The sequence below is a fragment of the Periplaneta americana genome, chromosome 7 (genome assembly GCF_040183065.1).
Source record: "Periplaneta americana isolate PAMFEO1 chromosome 7, P.americana_PAMFEO1_priV1, whole genome shotgun sequence".
Taxonomy (NCBI): Eukaryota; Metazoa; Arthropoda; class Insecta; order Blattodea; family Blattidae; genus Periplaneta; species Periplaneta americana.
The window spans coordinates 150,653,115-150,671,356 of record NC_091123.1 but is presented as its reverse complement, the minus strand read 5'-3'; the positions used below and the strand labels follow the sequence as shown (position 1 = coordinate 150,671,356).

The 18,242-nt window shown below is 33.9% G+C and overlaps 1 protein-coding gene across 8 annotated transcripts in view; it reads right to left on the bottom strand.

The window, feature by feature from the left end:
- LOC138703586 (probable phospholipid-transporting ATPase IIB) overlaps positions 1–18,242 on the bottom strand; it is a 54,793-nt gene that overhangs the window by 25,676 nt on the left and 10,875 nt on the right. For 4 of the 8 annotated variants that reach the window (XM_069831593.1, XM_069831591.1, XM_069831594.1 and 1 more), the window contains exons 3-7: positions 6,018–6,162; positions 5,696–5,809; positions 5,013–5,171; positions 3,984–4,226; positions 1,315–1,503 (exon numbers count right to left, since the gene is read on the bottom strand). In XM_069831593.1, coding sequence (XP_069687694.1) covers positions 1,315–1,503; positions 3,984–4,226; positions 5,013–5,171; positions 5,696–5,809; positions 6,018–6,162 — 850 coding nt within the window. Of the gene's footprint in view, positions 1–1,314; positions 1,504–3,983; positions 4,227–5,012; positions 5,172–5,695; positions 5,810–6,017; positions 6,163–6,477; positions 6,609–7,056; positions 7,298–8,360; positions 8,379–14,452; positions 15,020–18,242 lie in introns of those variants that run through there. The other 4 variants (XM_069831590.1, XM_069831598.1, XM_069831596.1 and 1 more) reach the window with 4 other exon arrangements.

Sequence of the window (18,242 nt, the reverse complement as noted above, 5' to 3'; positions counted from 1 at the left end):
GATATGCTGTCATTAAACCCTAACCAGGCCTCTGGCCATAATGACGATGGTAGCAGTGGTGCCTAAATGGAAGTCCAAAGCATTATCATCCGGGCCCAAATTCAAATGCACTATAAAGTAGTATTGCTACTTTGTATATATTTAATCATGCCCTCTGATACGCGTCTGATATAAGATATTTCCAGATACTCCTGTGGTGTGGAAAGCAATGTATATTACATCCAGTCACAGAAGCCTTTAAAGAAGATAAAACAAATTTAAGTGCAGCACTCTTGATAACCACTGTAATGGTAACCTGCTCCTATAATATGTCAGTACACACTTCACTAGGTGACTTATTACATCCTTTAGGTATTATTAAACAAATATTGAAAGATTTAAACTTCGTCATGTTGTAAACAAAGTTTTCTCAATCATAATGTATACCATGCCTACCGAAATGTAGTTGTCATTTTCATTTTTAGTTTATAGGTAGTGCATTAAAACCTGGGTCCTGAATCAAATAAAAAAAATATACTAAAACTTATTAACTCCATCCAGTTGTCACCACTATACTATTTATCCCCCACTTGAGAAAATAGGCCTTTTCTGAAATACGATGAAAGAGTAACGGAACGGAGAAGAATTCTCTCCAGCACCGGGACTTGAACCTGGGTTTTCAGCTCTATGTGCTGATGCTTTATCCACTAAGTCACACCCAATACCCATCCCGGTGTCGGACAGAATTGTCTCAGTTTAAGTTCCAACTCTTGGGTTCCCTCTAGTGGCTGCACTCTGCACTACGTCATACGTGCACCTCAGCACATGTGTGGACTTCAGTCCTACGTTCATAGACATCTATGACGTAGTGCAGAGGGCGGCCACTAGAGGGAACCCAAGAGTTGGAACTTAAACTGAGACGATTCTGTCCAACACCGGGATGGGTATCCGGTGTGGCTTAGTGGATAAAGCATCAGCACGTAGAGCTGAAAACACGGGTTCAAATCCCAGTGCCGGAGAGAATTTTTCTCCGTTCCATTACTCTTTCATCGTATGATGACACAGAATATCTGCATGGAAATATCATATGTACTTCGGTACATTAAAATAATATATACTAATCTGAAATCATCACTGTTCACTCACAATTTGTCTGAAGTCACAACACTAGCATATTTATTCTCCCAAAAAAAAAAAAAAATAGCGTTTATTGTAAGAAGATGGAATTTTTTTCTTTTAGATTTGCTGAGATCTGAGTTCAGACTCCAATTCACTGTCACACTACAGTAAATTTAAAGACGCTTTTAAGATCTGACCACGTGAACTTATCTTTACCTTGGTCAGCTGGTTAATTTCCATGTCTAGTAAGCCCACTTTACTGCGGGGTTGTGAATTGTTCATCACACTTCTTGTCTCTGAGCCAGTGTACACAACCACGCCCAATGCCGACCCTGATGCAACCACACAGTTTGCCCACAATGTGTTCTCCACATCAAGGCTGTCCTCACTTCCATATCCATCATGCTGCAATGCATACAAACGTCGAGTTTTTAAAAGAAATTTGTAGTATTGGTAGAGGCAAGTGCTTACAGAGAAATGCTTGATGTACATCAAATCTATTTGAAAAGTAGATAAACTGTCTATTCTGTCCAGTTTTTTTTTTTTCTGTAACCATTTGCTAAAAGTAAAGATGATTATAGTAGAAATCAAAATACATATAACCTGTACGTAACAGAACCATTGTAAAATATAACATGTAACAGCACTAGAATTTATTTATGCTATATACAAGTTTATATAAGAATGAGTACAGTCATGTACATCATACATCAACTAACAATGAATAATAAGCAATGAATCATTACTATTTAGTCCCTCACTTTTTGTCTAATGCTTTACTCTTAGAATTTCAAGAACTTTAAACTTTAATGCAGAAATTTATTATAAACAATATTTTGTATTTTGTCACAATTTGTTCCATCATTAGTTACTATTTCTAATGGCTTCAATTACTTTCACTTTAGTGTTTACAATTTGTTAGCGCCAATGTTAAAGAATAACACTCGTTAAGAATATTCTACCTTCACTAAATAACTCTAATTAGAATAATTTGTTTACAGATACACTATTTAATGAGACAAACTCAGTATTCAAATTTAAGTAAGGATGCATTTCTTAGTGCAAAAAAATGATAGGCTACGATCAATACGAATTCTGTAGTTGCTATTGGCATTTATACCAACTTCCCATTTTATATGTTAATTGATGGCAGTGTGACATTATTAAATAATAAAATCAATACAAGCATTTCTGCTTGTCTTGATTTTTCTTTTAATTTCCGCGATACATAGTTTCTGCAATATATAATAGTACATTATGCAATGAGCCTATAATGATAGTAATTAAGACGCGAGTATGTTCGTTTATGAAACGAGCGCTAGCGAGTTTCATAATTTTCATACGAGCGTCTTAATTACTATTATAGGCAAGTTTCATACGACTTTTTATGCTCGACCATATTTCTAACTTGAAATTATTTAGAAGTATTCATTTTATTTGTATCTAACTGAAGATCGGAAGTGACCTTGTGCATAGCTAGTGAATTGTGAGATGTGCGCAGACGCGAAAGTATTGATTTTTTCCGAGGAACAATAATGTCACTGACCTTGATATAATGTAGAGAATAACATGAACTAATTTTGATATAACCTGGAAATTGATTTAGAATTGAAAAACGAGATGACAAATTGAATTTATTTGAATATTATTTACAATTAACGCTAATTATTATAGTAACAGAACATAACTTTCTGCAACAGTATTGGATTTCCAGCCTCCGTGACGTTTCCCTCGTCTTTCGATTGCATATCCGAGAATAATAAAAAACCTGAACTTTAATGAATAGGTGTACTTTAATGACATGCATTAAAGGACTGCTACCAGGTGTATAATTACTACATTTCGGCATGGTCGAGCATAAATTGATTTACATAACATTACATTACATTGCTGTAAGGTAATCCTGCTATCTGCAAAATATTTGAATACCTATTTAAAACTTCTTACTTTTTAATATAATTAAAGTTGCCAAAGTAACGTATCTGGGTTCTGGAGACGTGTATTTTGGGACCTTTGTGATCATTTGTAAACTTCGGTTTCTGAGATTTCAAATTTTATATTTATAGAAATCCCCCCTCAAAATATTTTTTATACATAAAACCCATTAGAAATTAGATCCATAAATATTAATCTTGAAAATCATTTAAAATTGTTTCCAATATATATTTTTGACAAACTAGCACATAATGTAATCGGATTTCATCATAAGCTGTAACTCCCCAAATTAATCAAGATGGCAAATGGAACAAACAATGAGCAGAAGACAACTAACGAAGAGAGGAGAATATCCCGAACAGAGAAGCACAGCATTTTGGATGAGGGAAACAGCAAACGCTGTAACATATCCAAACTATATATATATATATATATATGGGAGACTTTGAGACTTGCAGAGCACAGCAAGAGTTTTATATGTTTACAGTGACTAGCAATGAATTTTTTTAATTCATGTAGACTTCTATGGGGTAGTTTAAGTTACTAATTTCGTATAGTCCTTTAGAAAGAAAGGTAACATATCTTTAAAACCAGTCATAAGAAAAATTAAAAGTCTTGTAAGAGAAACAGCAGCACATAAGTCTTGTTTTATGTACTCTCAATGGGATACCTAGCGCATATGTTGCTATGCTATAGAAAAATAATAATAGTGAAAAGCTGCCTTGGCAAATTTAAGCAAAGCTTTTTAAGAGAATGAAAACAAGTCGACTCATGGAACATTCTTTTTGCCAACTTTGTAGAAACAGTACACCAAAACTGTAGACCACTTTGTTTTTGTGGTGCATCTTAGGAGATACAAAGCAAGGCCAAGGACTGTGAACAGAGCACGGAATTCTTCGAAAGTTGGATTCTCACAAAGCTACACTTGAATTTGATAGTGATAGACATACCCTGGTGAAAGTTCCTATGAAACTGTGGATATCTCGTTGTGGCTTTTCAACATACAGAGATGCTTTGATGTCGAAGAGCTGCATATCCGAATCCAGCTTCTGTGTTGCAGGAACTGCAAGTCTCAGCTTCCAGTCTGTCTCCCCATCCAGCTGATCTGTTCTCACAAAGCAGGCACCTGAACGTTCTGTTGTTCTTAGCAGTACTAAATCTGCTGGAACACGTTGGTCCTTCTCCACTATAACCTACAACAGTACCAAGACGATTTTAAATTCAGGTTTGCAAACAACTTTTTTTTCTCTCTCTCTGTATGCGAGAGTTAAGACACTTACTCAAGATGTGGTCACATATCACTCTTACTGCAGAGCTACAACACAAATACCACGCAACTCGCGTACTGTAACATGTGAATGACAATGCTACTCAAAATGTAGCAGCTACCAAACTGACTATTTCCAACTTTTGCTTACTGTTCACAGCTTTTAAGTACCTATATATGAAGAGATTTCTCAAGGTGGTGATATTGCAGTAATGAATCAATGTCACTTGACATTTATAACATGCCTTTTAGATCATCATCCATCTTTATGACAATCTGCTATTAGTGTGTCCAGTTATTATTAACTAATTACATATCCACAGAGAATTTTGAGGTGTATGTAACAGGTAATGCTAAAGTTCCATATTGATTCTACTTTTTTAAACAGCAGAAGGCGTTTTATGGAAGTCAGCATTGCTATCTTAAAGTAGCAAATGTACTTGTAGACAGACACACAATGATCAGTTTCAGAATGCTATTTACAACATTAACCAGTCATATCTTTGTAAGCTTATTTTATTAGACACAAACTTAGTAAGGCATAGATTCTTAACTTCACTTTCCTCCTAAAGGAAGCCACAAAGACAAGAGAAAAGTATTGTGAATCATAAGACGTTTCTAACAACAAAACACTGAAACTGTTTTAATAAATGAGAGGACTAGCAACTCATTTCTACGCAGATACGAATTTGTAAATAGGAAAAATACTAACCAAATCTCCAACGCGAAGTTTGGATGATGGAACTAACTCCGATGTGTCTCTTCCTCGTACTAAACGTCGATATTTTTGACTGTTTACTTCCTTATCTCTCCGGTGTCTACGAATGTCATCAACAGCTTCACGAAATATTGTTACTGTCAATACAAAAGTCTGAAACGAAATACAAAAATGATATCTCGAATTTTTGCAGTAAAAAAGTAATCCTTTATTCCATTAAATATAGTAAGAATATTTATTTTACTAAATGCTACAGAGCCCATATTTTATGAAAATGTAGAAAATGGATAGATGCAATGTGGAGAAATACTCGCATAATTTTTTCAGAGTTGACAGTTTAGAGACAATATGGGTATTTTTAGCAAGATTCTGCCATACCCCACACTACCAATGAGTATTTGGCCAATGTAAGAAGGGTTTTTGATGACAAAATAATTTCTAAAGGCCTGCATGTTCACTGTCAAATTTATCTTGTGTCATTTTTAGTTGCGGGGAACCTTAAAAAAAAATCCTAAAAATAGTCTATAGAAATAATTCTCACACTATACAGGGACTGAAAGACATAGTCACATATGAGTTATTCTTTATAAACTCCCTCCATCAATCTCTATCTTGAGTATCAATTTCTGTGAAAAACACGCACACACCTCACGTGTTTAGGCATAAGTATAGCTTACCAAAGGACCCCAATATGTGTAGAGATAGCCAATCCTGATGTCTGGTATGAACTGACTTGTTGCCATCACAAGAAAATAGAGATTCAAGAAAAACTTGAATTGTTGAAATAGTACCTGAAATAATGAATCACAATCTAAGATATCCAAATAAGTATTATCATTACTTAAATGAATTTACGTCAACTGAGAGAAGTAACGAATCTTACAAGTACTGTAACTATACTATTAAGATGCAGAAGTATTTTTCGGTTACCCACTTCTATTTAATGAAGGTGATACAGTATAATTATGTAACAACAAAGGAGAATGCAGGTATACATACCAGTGGTAAAAATGTTATAATATTGTATTTTTGATTTCGTATTACATTTGCTGGGAACTTCTCTACACTTGGACGACCAACGATAATTGTCCGAGATTTCAATTCTCTCTCTCGACAACATCTTCTCCACAACCACGAACAACACCTAGATGAAAGAGAAAAAAAAACGTATAAATAAATATTTGAATATAAAATACTTATATTACATATGAAAATAATTCTTAAACGTTAATTTTCAACATAAGCAGTACCAATTACCAAATAAGAGTAATTATATTTACAATGAAATGTTACGTTAAACAGCTTACTTAAGAAGGCATGTAAAAGTAACAATAAATTTGGCATTTGAACGATTACCCAAGCTGACATAAATCGGTGTATGTTTTGGGAAATGTAACACAGTTAAAGAATTGTAAACAAATGCCCATAACCTCACAATTTTACGAAATAAAATGTTCACCATGGACGTGAGTTCTTCAGTATCACAGATGATTCCATTCGTAGGCTATTGTATTAAATTTGTATATAATGAAAAGGTTTGTATTCTATACAGCATTAACAATGTTAGTAAACAAGCAACAATGTTATCGTAATTTTTCAACAATTCCTCATAAACGAAACAATTGAACCACAGTGACACCATACCCGACAGCCATTGTCTCGCTTTGTCTTCAATCAGCTGAAGGATAAAAAAAAAAGCCCTTTCGTACTGTATAGACTTATTGAACGCGGCGTAAATTACGACGTGAATTAAAATAAATCAATTTAATATGTGTCTAAAATCTCTTCATGTTTAATTCTATCTAACCATCACCTGAATTATCAAATACCTATAAGCATAACATTTGGCTGGAACTCTGGGCCAACACTATCCCATTCATAATACATTCTAAACAATAAATGCACATTTTGATACTTTGAAAGCTAATCCACTGTAAAAAAAAGTCATACAAGGACATAGAAGTTAATTACTTTACCCAACATTAGGCTAATCGTCTTTGACATTCCTTGTCAGTTATTTCAATTATACGGAACTAACCTTGAACAAAAGTCATCGGTATGTTTTGGAATTAATGGAATGTCTTCTTTTGCAAGAGTTGTGGTTGATGTGGATTCCGCAACACTTATTCTTGACGAATCCATACTATATAATTAACGCAGGCAGGGCATGCAAAGAAGTATATTTCTTGAATAATATTTCTATGTTTGATTTCCTACACACATTTGCAACATTGACATCACAGAATAGATATGGCGTACATGACACTCCCACTACCCCACTTCTGTCATCACTAATCAATATGGGGCGCGAAAGTTTAAAAACTGCCATGTATCAGACATTTTATACATTATGCACGATCCACACAGACCAACAAAGCAAATGTTTATTAATCTCCGTAACGTTGCGTAGTTCATAATTATTATCAGGCGCGGTATGGTAAATAATTACTGCAGGTTTCAATATATTCATCATTGTGACTGATATAAACCGTTAATTTAATGTTAGATAATTTATTTACATGTTTCCAAATCCAGAGGGCCCCGGTTTGATTCCCTGCGACAATTTACCTTTCTACCATCAGGAGTGGGCTGCGTTCATCGTGTTTTATCTGGATAAATAAACGAGTCAAAAGTTAAATTTTTGAAGAGAAGAAAAAACGAATGCTTGGGATAAAATGTGTACCGGTACCTTAATATGAATGGGGTGTTTTATTAATTTTTTGTTGCGCTAATCCATTTATCGATTAAAAACTCTAAAAATAGTGTCGAAAAGCTGACACATACTTTCTCATTACCGCTATGCTGCTTTTCACAGGTTTCGCAATTCAGTTCCTTTACCACGCTGCGAATGATATTAGCTACTGTTCACAATTTATTTTCTTGAACATTTACTTAAAGTGCACATTTAATGAAATACACTGGTTCGAGCTATGGGGGAAGCAATTTTCTCATGAAATTTCGGCCAGTGTATAGGGCCGGTGCCCACCCAGCATTGTGATGCACTTGGGGAGCTACAATAAGTAGCAATATTCGGTTACGAAAGCCAGCTATAACGGCTGGGAGGAGGGAATTATCGTACTGACAACACGATACCTCCATTCTGGTCGGATGATCTTTCACCACTGCTTCAGTATGTGGACGTGAGGCCAGCAGCTAGCTGGTTGATATGGGCCCTTAAAGGGCTGTAACGCCACATATTATTATATAATGAAAGAATTTAACATAAGATGAACTTATGTTTTCTAAATCACACGCAGCAGGCATTCTCTATAATCTCAAAATTGATATATATGACTTCATTTCATTGATGAGTAAAATTACACTGTTTAAATATACACTTACACGTTAATTCTTTTTTAAAATAACATAAAATAGCGAAATTTATATTGCAATCATTTCTCTATTTACGAAAATCGACATTAAAAGTAATATAAACGGCCAAAGCATGAGCAGTTTAAAAGGCCCGAAATGTCGCTGTGCAGTCGTGAGAGACATTTAAGTAACAGAACAGTGGTACTGTGTAATGATAGATATTCACTGCCTTGTCGCATTATTCATCACGTGCAGGAAGTTGTGTAAGAGAACACGACAAGTATTTAGACGTAAATTTCCTGGCAGCCCATGACGTCTTCGTTTTATTTTCCGGTCAGATACAGAACATGTTTTAGTAAACTTATCCACTAACTTTAATATTGATTTTCGTATTGGAAATGAAGTGATGAAAACGTGTATTTCCGCGAAAATCTCGAAATCGATTTTTAGCACTTCCTCTAACGATAAAATACTCTCTCTGGGCTTTATTCTCAGAATTACTGTTCATTCAAACATAAGCTGTGAGGCTTTTAGAGCCGAAAAGCATAATAAAGGGGGGGGGTCTAATAAATCATCAAAACTTTATATAAAAAAGCCATGTTAAATTGTAGATTTCTGATTTCCTACATACAGTATATAGCCTATATTATATTCATAGTTTTAGCATGGATTTTACAAGTGACACAGGAAAGTTATTTGTGAATTCATTTAATATAGTCCAAAGTCTAGTACGTACATCTTTCTAAATATAAAATTCTTAATCATATTTATTTATTTATTCATTCATTCATCCATTCATTCATTGTGTCCTGCCCAAGGGCTGGTCTTTCACTGCAAATCCAGCTTTTTCCAATCTTTCCTATTTTCTGCTTTTCTCTTAGTCTCCACATACGATCCATATGTCTTAATGTCGTCAATCACTGATATCTTCTTCTACCCCGAACTCTTCTCCCGTTCACCATTCCTTCCAGTGCATCCTTCAGTAGACAGTTTCTCCTTAGCCAGTGACCCATCAAATTCCTTTTTCTCTTCCTGATCAATTTCAGCATCATTCTTTCTTCAACCACTCTTTTCAACACAACTTCGTTTCTTATTCTGTCTGTCCATTTCACATGCTCCATTTTCTCCATTTCCACATATTAATCATATTATGACATGTATTAAAAATAAGTACCGGTAGTTTAACATCTCGTTGTGGCAGTTTACTCTGTCTTAATATTTTAAACTAAAATATTATTATTTATTTATAAATTCCATCTAAGTTTCTGTATAAAGATTGTCTTGTTCAGTATTCAAAGAATCAGTGTTCTCTATATTTAACATTTAAATAAAACTTACATAAATTATTTTATACAAATTCTATAAGATATTCATCACAAACCTGATAAAAAGTCTGTCATGCTCATGACACATCTTTCATAGATTTTTAATCTTTCACAGTTCATTTCTATCATGGTGTTCTTCACTGATTTTCTCCTTGAAGTTTAATTTCTTGAATTATATCATGTCTAAGTCATAATAAATGAGATTATTTACTTTTTTCCTTTATCTTTATTTAACCTCCTTCCTGGGACTTACAAGCCAGTTTCGGAGGGGTTAGCAAATTCTTTTGGATCACACACAATACATGGACAATAGTATCAGTTCGAAGTAGGGACCCTTTCTAAAGATAACACGAACACATGAATAGACAATAGACAGAACATTCGGGGTAGATGAAAATTAAGTTCCAATTCAGCATTCTTTGCAAGTAGGGAAGCTCCCCTGCCCCCCCAAAAAAGCCACACTCGGGATTTGAACTCAGGCCTCCCGAATCCGAGTCCTATACGAACAGCCTCGACCACCCTGCTCAGAGTAAAATCATTAACAATTAATTAAAATAATGAAGTCTTGTTTTCTGCACAGTATGTAAGTAATTTTATTGTAGTCTGATTTCATTTATAAACAGAATATATAAGGTTTAAGTAGATGTAATTAGTTTTTATTTATGTATTTTTTACAAATTCACATATTCATAAAATGTAATCATTTGTATGACATGTTATTTTTTGCTATTTACAAAATTCGGGATTTAAGGGTGACAATATAGTAGCCTAATAATAAAAGGTAACAGTGTTGAAGATATTATTTTCAACTAACCAATAACACTGAAATTAGATGGTTCAATAAGTTTTAAAACTATATTCTTCTGTAGAATTCGCCTGCACTTAACAAATATAACTTTAGAACTAGTGATGGCTAAAAATTTAGAAAAGAGTAATTCTGAATGGTTCTACTTGGCCTACCAGGCGTTTATATAATTCGTTTGTGGGAAGAAGAAATTTTTGAGGAAAGTAAAGTTTTCGCAGGAAAATACAATCTTCATATTTATCTCTATTTTCATAACAACTATGATTCAATTAACTTTATTTTTCGTTCATTTTATCTTTTGTATGAAAAATCTGTCAATTCGGAATATAATTCCAATGATAAAAAATTACTTTTCTTTAAATAAAATATATTTTTGCTCTTTTTCTGAATACAGTCACGATTTAAAACTTTTCTTGAAAAAAGTTTTCGATTAGAAGCACACTCGAAACTAATTTTTTCTGCAACATCGTAATGAGTTTCTCTTTTATACAACATATGGCGAGAAAGTAAAAAGTAAATCTTCTACAATATTTCCTCTTAAACCAACACATCAAGTCTTCATCGTAGTAGCTCTCCTGACGTTGACATCACAATGCTTGTCTTATCTAGATATCTGATAATCTGCGTCAAAACCTCGTGAGTAAGAGAACTAAATCACTGTGAAGAATCATTTGACGATAAAAGTTTTATCCAGAGTTTAACATGTTTTTTTTATCTACAATCTAGATGATCTCATTTTCTGTATTGTTTGTGACGTATACATATCACAGAAACATATTTTCCTTAAAGTGTTGCATTGAGATTAAACACAATATTCTGCTGTAAAATAGGAAGTGCAGAGAACTTCAATACTTCCTCTTTTTGTTTTTATAAAACATTTGAAATCACATCTCAGTTACATCAAGTTACCTGCAGACCACAATTAGGAAACTGCTGATCTAAAGAGTCGGTTTTCGTTGTTAGAGACCAGACTTCAAATTCTGGCGCATTTAATGGAAATTTGTGGTGTTGTGGCAAGTTTTAAGTCAGTGCAGTAGTAATGGTAAACTACTGAAACGTATTTTACTCTAGACTAATTTTGCAAGATTTCAACACAGAAATTTCCATGGAAGAAGTAATAAGAAAAATTCCTGAGTTAGCAATTCAAGTTTGACACCACATGCGACAATATTAGTACGATGTAAATACTGTTAATAATTATTATAAATTAAAAGTAAAGTGAAAATGAGTTACAATATTAATCAAAACTGAATGCAGTAAAAGGGATATTTAGAGAGGAGAATAAAAGCTTCCACTTCAAACATCTTACTTCAGACTGTATTATTTATTCAACCACTTACGTTAAGTAACATGTAAGTACCAAATGAACATTAAACAAGGAAAGAAATGCTTATTTGCTAACTGAAAGTGATAGGAAATAATCTTCAGTGATATAGGGCCCATTCACTACCAGCTAGCAGCTTAACTCAACGAAAACAACATTAGTCAGTTATGTACCAGTACACAGGTTTCCTCATTCAAGTAACGGGAATTACCCAGTCAGTTATTTTTATTCCTCTATTACTTCTCTTTCATCCACACTGTTAAAGCTGAGTTAGCCAGAGTAGTAACAGCACTAGTGGCAGTAGTTGTTGCAGTAGGCCTAACAATAATGGTGGTGGTAGGATAGTAATAACAGTAACAGTAATAGTTTTTATTAGGTTATTTTACGACACTTTATCAGCATCTTAGGTTATTTAGCATCTGAATGAGATGAAGGTGATAATGCCGGTGAAATGAGTCCGGAGTCCAGCACCGAAAGTTACCCAACATTTGCTCATATAGGGTTGAGGGAAAACCCCAGAATAAACCTCAACCAGGTAACTTGCCCCGACCAGGAATCGAACCCAGGCCACCTGGTTTCTCGGCCAGACGCGCTAACCGTTACTCCACAGGTAAGGACTTCAATTTCAATGGTGTAGGGCATAACAAAGGAGATTTGCCACCTTGATTAATTTCTCTCCTCCAGAAAGTGCCATCTTCCAAATAAAAATGTTGCAGCAGTCAATGACCTAGCATGGCCTTCTTAATGAACAAATAACTATGTACACATTTAAAAGAGTTTTGGAATCAAACTTTCAATTTGCTGTTTAAGTAAAATAATTTAAATTCACGTCATAAACAGACGACCACGATTACATGCTCTACCTAACTTACTTACAAATGGCAGTTCGAAGTAGGAACCCTTTCTAAAGATAACACGAACACATGTATAGACAATAGACAGAAATGCCTCTCCAAAGGTCTTTTTCCCTCCGGACTCCCAACTAACACTCTATATGCCCATCTCAAACGTCTGGATTTAATGTTCCTAATTATGTCAGGTGAAGCATACAATGCATGCACGCTCTACCTAAAAGATTTTGTAACTTCTGACTGGCCCAACTCTACCCTAAAAGTGCAATGTCTCAAGAAACGTTAAGTTCTTGAAATATACGAGGGATACTCAAAAAGTAACCTTAATAATTGTTTCATTAATTGAATATGTATAATAAGACTACAAACACTTCATCACTTTTCAACATAGTATAACAGGAACACTTGCATTGAACGTAGTGGGAACTATGTTAAAAAGTGATGTTAAAAATGTTAAAAAGTGTTTGTAGTCTTATTGTACATATTCAATTAATAAAACAATTCTTAAGGTTACTTTTTGACTCTCCCTCGTACTATGCCCTGTTCATAAAGAAATTCGCCTGCACTTAACAAATATAACTTTAGAACTAGTGATGGCTAATAATTTAAAAAAGAGTAATTCCGAATGGTTCTACTCAGCCTGCCAGGCATTTACATAATTCGTTTGTGGGAAGAAGAAATTTTTTAGGAAAGTAAAGTTATCACAGGAAAATACAATCTTCATATTTCTCTCTATTTTCATAACAACTATGGTTAAATTAACTTTCTTTTTCGTCCATATATCCTTTGTATGAAAAAATCTGTCAATTCGGAATATAATTCCAATGAAAAAAAATTACTTTTCTTTAAATAAAATATATTTTTGCTCTATTTCTGAATACCATTAAGATTTAAAACTTTTCTGGAAAAAAGTTTTCGATTAGAAGCACACTCGAAACCGATTTTTTTCTGCAACATCTCAATAAGTTTCTCTTTTATACAACATACGGCGAGAAAGTAAAAACTAAATCTTCCACAATATTTCCTCTTAAACCAACAGATCAAGTCTTCATCGTAGTAGCTTTCCTGATGTTGACTTCGGAATGCTTGTCTTATCAAGACATCTGATAATAATCTGCGTCAAAATCTCGTGAGTAAGAGAACTAAATCATTGTGAAGAATCATTTTACGATAAAAGTTTTATTCAGAGTTTAACATGTTTTTTATCTACAATGTAGATGAGCTCATTTTCTGTATTGTTTGTAATGTATACATATCACAGAAACATATTTTCCTTAAAGTGTTGCATTGATATTAAACACAATATTCTGCTGTAAAATAGGGACTGCAGAGAACTTTAATACTTCCTCTTTTTGTCTTTATAAAATATTATCACATCTCGGTTCCATGGACCCGTTTCAAGTTACCTGCGGACCACAACTGCCTTACAAAAGGAAGGTGGATATATTATATCCATACCCACTTATCAACCAAAATGTGTATATGCAAGGCATACTAAAAGCCTGAACTAACCAAATCTAACCTGTCACTGAAACACGATCTTACAAAAAAACTCGCTTTTCACCTGCCAAAAACCTCACAAGCAAGGCATGCGATCCTGCCTCTCCAGTATCCACAACTTTCACAGCAACTTTCCGCGCTTACTCTTGTGTGAAGTTGCCGTCCCCGCTCAATTTATCTTTTGTTTACAGTATGTATGACTCAACTAAAAGTCACGTACGTAAACATATCCTACCTTTCTTTGGTAACGCAATTGTAAAGAAATATTGAAATTTTTAGAATATTATGTGCAATTTATTCAAACAAAACTGTCTTACCGTGTATTTTGTTTTGCACCCTTTGATTCTTCTGGAATTAATTCAGAATCCTCTTCAAGCTGAAGAGTCGACTGAGAAGCACTCTCATTCACCGAAATGACAGCGAGTGACAGGGCGCTACTGTTGTGGTTCCTACGTGGTAAAATTTTCACTCCGTTCCTGTCTATAAAACGCGTTTCGGACATCATTCCGGCGTCGTTAGAAGCACGAGATCAAAACGTGTTCACTGTCCACATGCATGTATTTTGAGAGAGACATTTTATAGCGAGAGAGTTTGCATGAGTTATGAACGTAACATGCACACCTATATGCTACTGACGAGAGCTGAAGTGTTTCATGCATGAATCACAAATAGCACAGCTTGTCATAAAAAGTATATTTCCTCTGGTTTCCTTATCTAATCAATAAAAGCAGCTGGTAGTTGGCGGTGCTCAAGGATTGCATAATAACTTCTTATCACAAGCTGTGTACTGCCTACTTCGGATGTGAGTGCACCTATGAAAGCAACTAAGGCTGGCATTCCCTCGTAAGGAAATAAACCGCAATAACTTCCGTATGACGCCCCAAAGTTCGTTTCATCGCCCTATAGACTTGGTTACACAAAGGTTATAATGATAACAACTTAAGATAATGTTCACTTGATATATGAAAACAAGGAATAAACTTTTATTTCAGCCTGTACACTACCACATATTTACACAGCCATAAAAATATAAATACATAATTAGTTTAATAGCTTTCATATTGAGACATTCATTCTTTTATCTACGACTTCAAGCGTGGTGATGCTTATTTGTTAACAACGTCATGAAGATATTTGCTGAGAGTGATGCTCTTTATTATTCCATTCCATTATTCTAGCTGTTCACGTTAAGGAATGGATACAGGACTTTGTACTGTTAGGAGATGATTGAAAAAAAAACACAACAAAGATACATTTAATTTTTAAGGGCATTAAAAATCATCGAAAGGAAAATAAAGCAGTGGTATCATTTTGTTCAATAACACTTTCAATTGAATCCTATAAATTCAAAATTCTCTATATCTACTTTCACAAATTAAAGGATTTTGACAGTGACTGGAGGCAAATAGAGGGAATTTTCAACCTAACAGTGAATTTTAACAAACCTTTTGCTTTAAATTTAGTGGCTTTTTGTATTAAAACTTTATAAATCTCTAGAATTTATTCTCAGCAAGCAATATGTGGGCGTAATTCTGAACAAAATAGTCTTTAGGGGGTTTTGAATCTAGAGGATTCAATTGCAGAGGTTATTAATCATGGCTAAGAAATGGCTGATAAATATTGGTTGAATCCTTCTATTAGGAATAGGGGTCTTTTACGTGCCATAAATCTACGATATTGGACCCACAGCTTTATTTTCCTCCTAAAGGAAACCATCCTAAACATCCTGTCGCTCTTTAAAATTCATCACCCTCGGCCAGATTTGAATCCAAGAACTTTGGACTGTGATGGAGCAACGACAAAGATGGAAAGTAGAGCCTAAGTTTATATTAAACACAATCCACAGTTATCTTTTTCGGTATGCTGGCTTATTAATAAGTACAGACATCCACGTCGCCCCTTTCTCATATACTGTGCTGGGTAATATCAGCTTTAGAATGGGCTACATAAAAATTAGAAGTTAAAAAAAAAAAAAGACTGTCAGGAAGGTAACACATACTTTCTCATGATACCTTATCACTCGATTTAAATAATATTTTTGGGAATAATTCGTTTCGTTAATAATTATTTTCTTCAACTATTATTCGAAAGACTACCTAAACAAAGTCATTTAATATGCAGTCAATTTAAAAGATGGAATTCAGTTTTTTGGACTGCACACGAAAGACATTCCTTATAATTCCAAAATTAAGACATTTGAATTAATTTGTAAGTTGTACAATTTAAGTAAATGTAATTAATTTTTCACAAATTTACATAAAATAGCCATAAGCTCTGAAATCGGATATGCTTGCCAAACTGCACACTGGTCATCTAGGAATTAACAGAATGTTGGGCCGAGCACAAGACACCATGTTTTGGTTAGGAATCAGCCAAGATGTAAAAAAAAAAAATTGTTAAAAGTTGCAAGACTTGCCTGAAGTTTCAGGACAACAAAGCTAAAATAAAGATATACCCCATTTACCATGGATGGATGTTAGTTGTGACATATTTGATCTTTGTGAAAAGCATTATATAGTACTGATTGATGCGTTAAGTAATTATATTGAAGCACTTGATCTTCCAGATCTAAGAAGTGCCAAGGTCACTCAAAAAAATAAATCTGTGTTTGTCAAGCATGGCCTACCACAGGAATCGGCTCAATTCCTGTATGCAGTGTCCTGTATCGGCAAGTCTATCCTGCTATCAAAAAGGAGTGCATTAAATTGCAGTAAAAATTTTTAATAGCCTCCCTATGGATATAAAAATCAAACTCAAAACATAAGATTATTTAGGGCCAAATTAAAGAAGTACCTAATTTCTCACGCCTTCTATTCTGTAAGTGAATTTATGACATTTAACAATGCTTCATGAATATTTCCGTCTTGTATTTAGTACTGATACTAACCTTTGCATTCTACTAGTAGACTATATTGTAAAACTCTTCTATATATATTTCAATTAGATTGTAACTGTAATTGAGATTCTATAGTACTATTAAGATTTTTTTGACATGTTCCATATTCTAGCTGTGAAGCAATGTACAAATATCACGGAAGTGAATAAATACAATACAATACAATACAAAAGAACAAATTAGAATATATTTTTAAACCTGAGATACTACGGAAATCTTACCTTTCAGACAAAACAGATAGTTCAGTTTTCAGTTATTCTTTGCACAAAATAGGGTAAGCTTCAATGGTTTCATTAAACTTCGATGAAGAAAATTGTATTTAATTTGTATTGTCTTTGAAAAGAAAAATATTTAACAATTTTGCTGACAACAGATATTTATCGAAAGCAAATCTCTCCTTTATGTGTTAAGAAATGGGTATCACACACATTTTTTGCAAAGACTAGATATTGCGATTTCCATTTCCTTTTCCTCATGGCAGGAGTTTATTCTTGTTCATGAGTAACAGAAGGAAGTTTGTTTCCTTCTTTCATGATTGCTTCAGGAAATCATTTACTGCATTATAGATACTAATGGAGTTGGCATCACGATGGTGCAGATGGTTATACAAAATATCCATATGACGCATGATCTAATGAAAAAATTCCATCCAAAAACTGAAGTCCTGGTCGTTTAACATACAAAAAACCCTGTAGCTTCTTGCACAGTGGAATGATTTCTGTCAATCTGAAGTTTCTTAAAGCATTCTATTAGGCTCTCCTTCTTTTAAAAAATGGTATTAACTATTCGGCTATTAAAATTCCACCTTGTGTTTGAACCTCCAGATATTCATTTACAAACACTATTCAGCACACTTAAATGTTGACTTAGAAAAAAATAAAGAATGCATAGTTTCCTTCCATCTCAGTCAACTTTTGAAAATGGAATGTAAACTCAGAATTAACATACTTAAAGATACAGGTACTGCCTCTTGAAAAAAAATAAAAAAATAAAAAAAAAATAAACATTTTCTCTGTTTATAGCGCACCATACACCAAATTTCTTGTCAAACGGGAGAACCTCGTGGATAAAGTCTGGTTTTTCAGTGCACCAGTAACGATATTTTTATGAATTTATGTTGTCGTGGAGATGGAACCAAGCCTCATCAGAGAAAAAAATAAGATATGGTCTAATTTTCCATCATACACGTTATTAACAACCTGTATTCATAA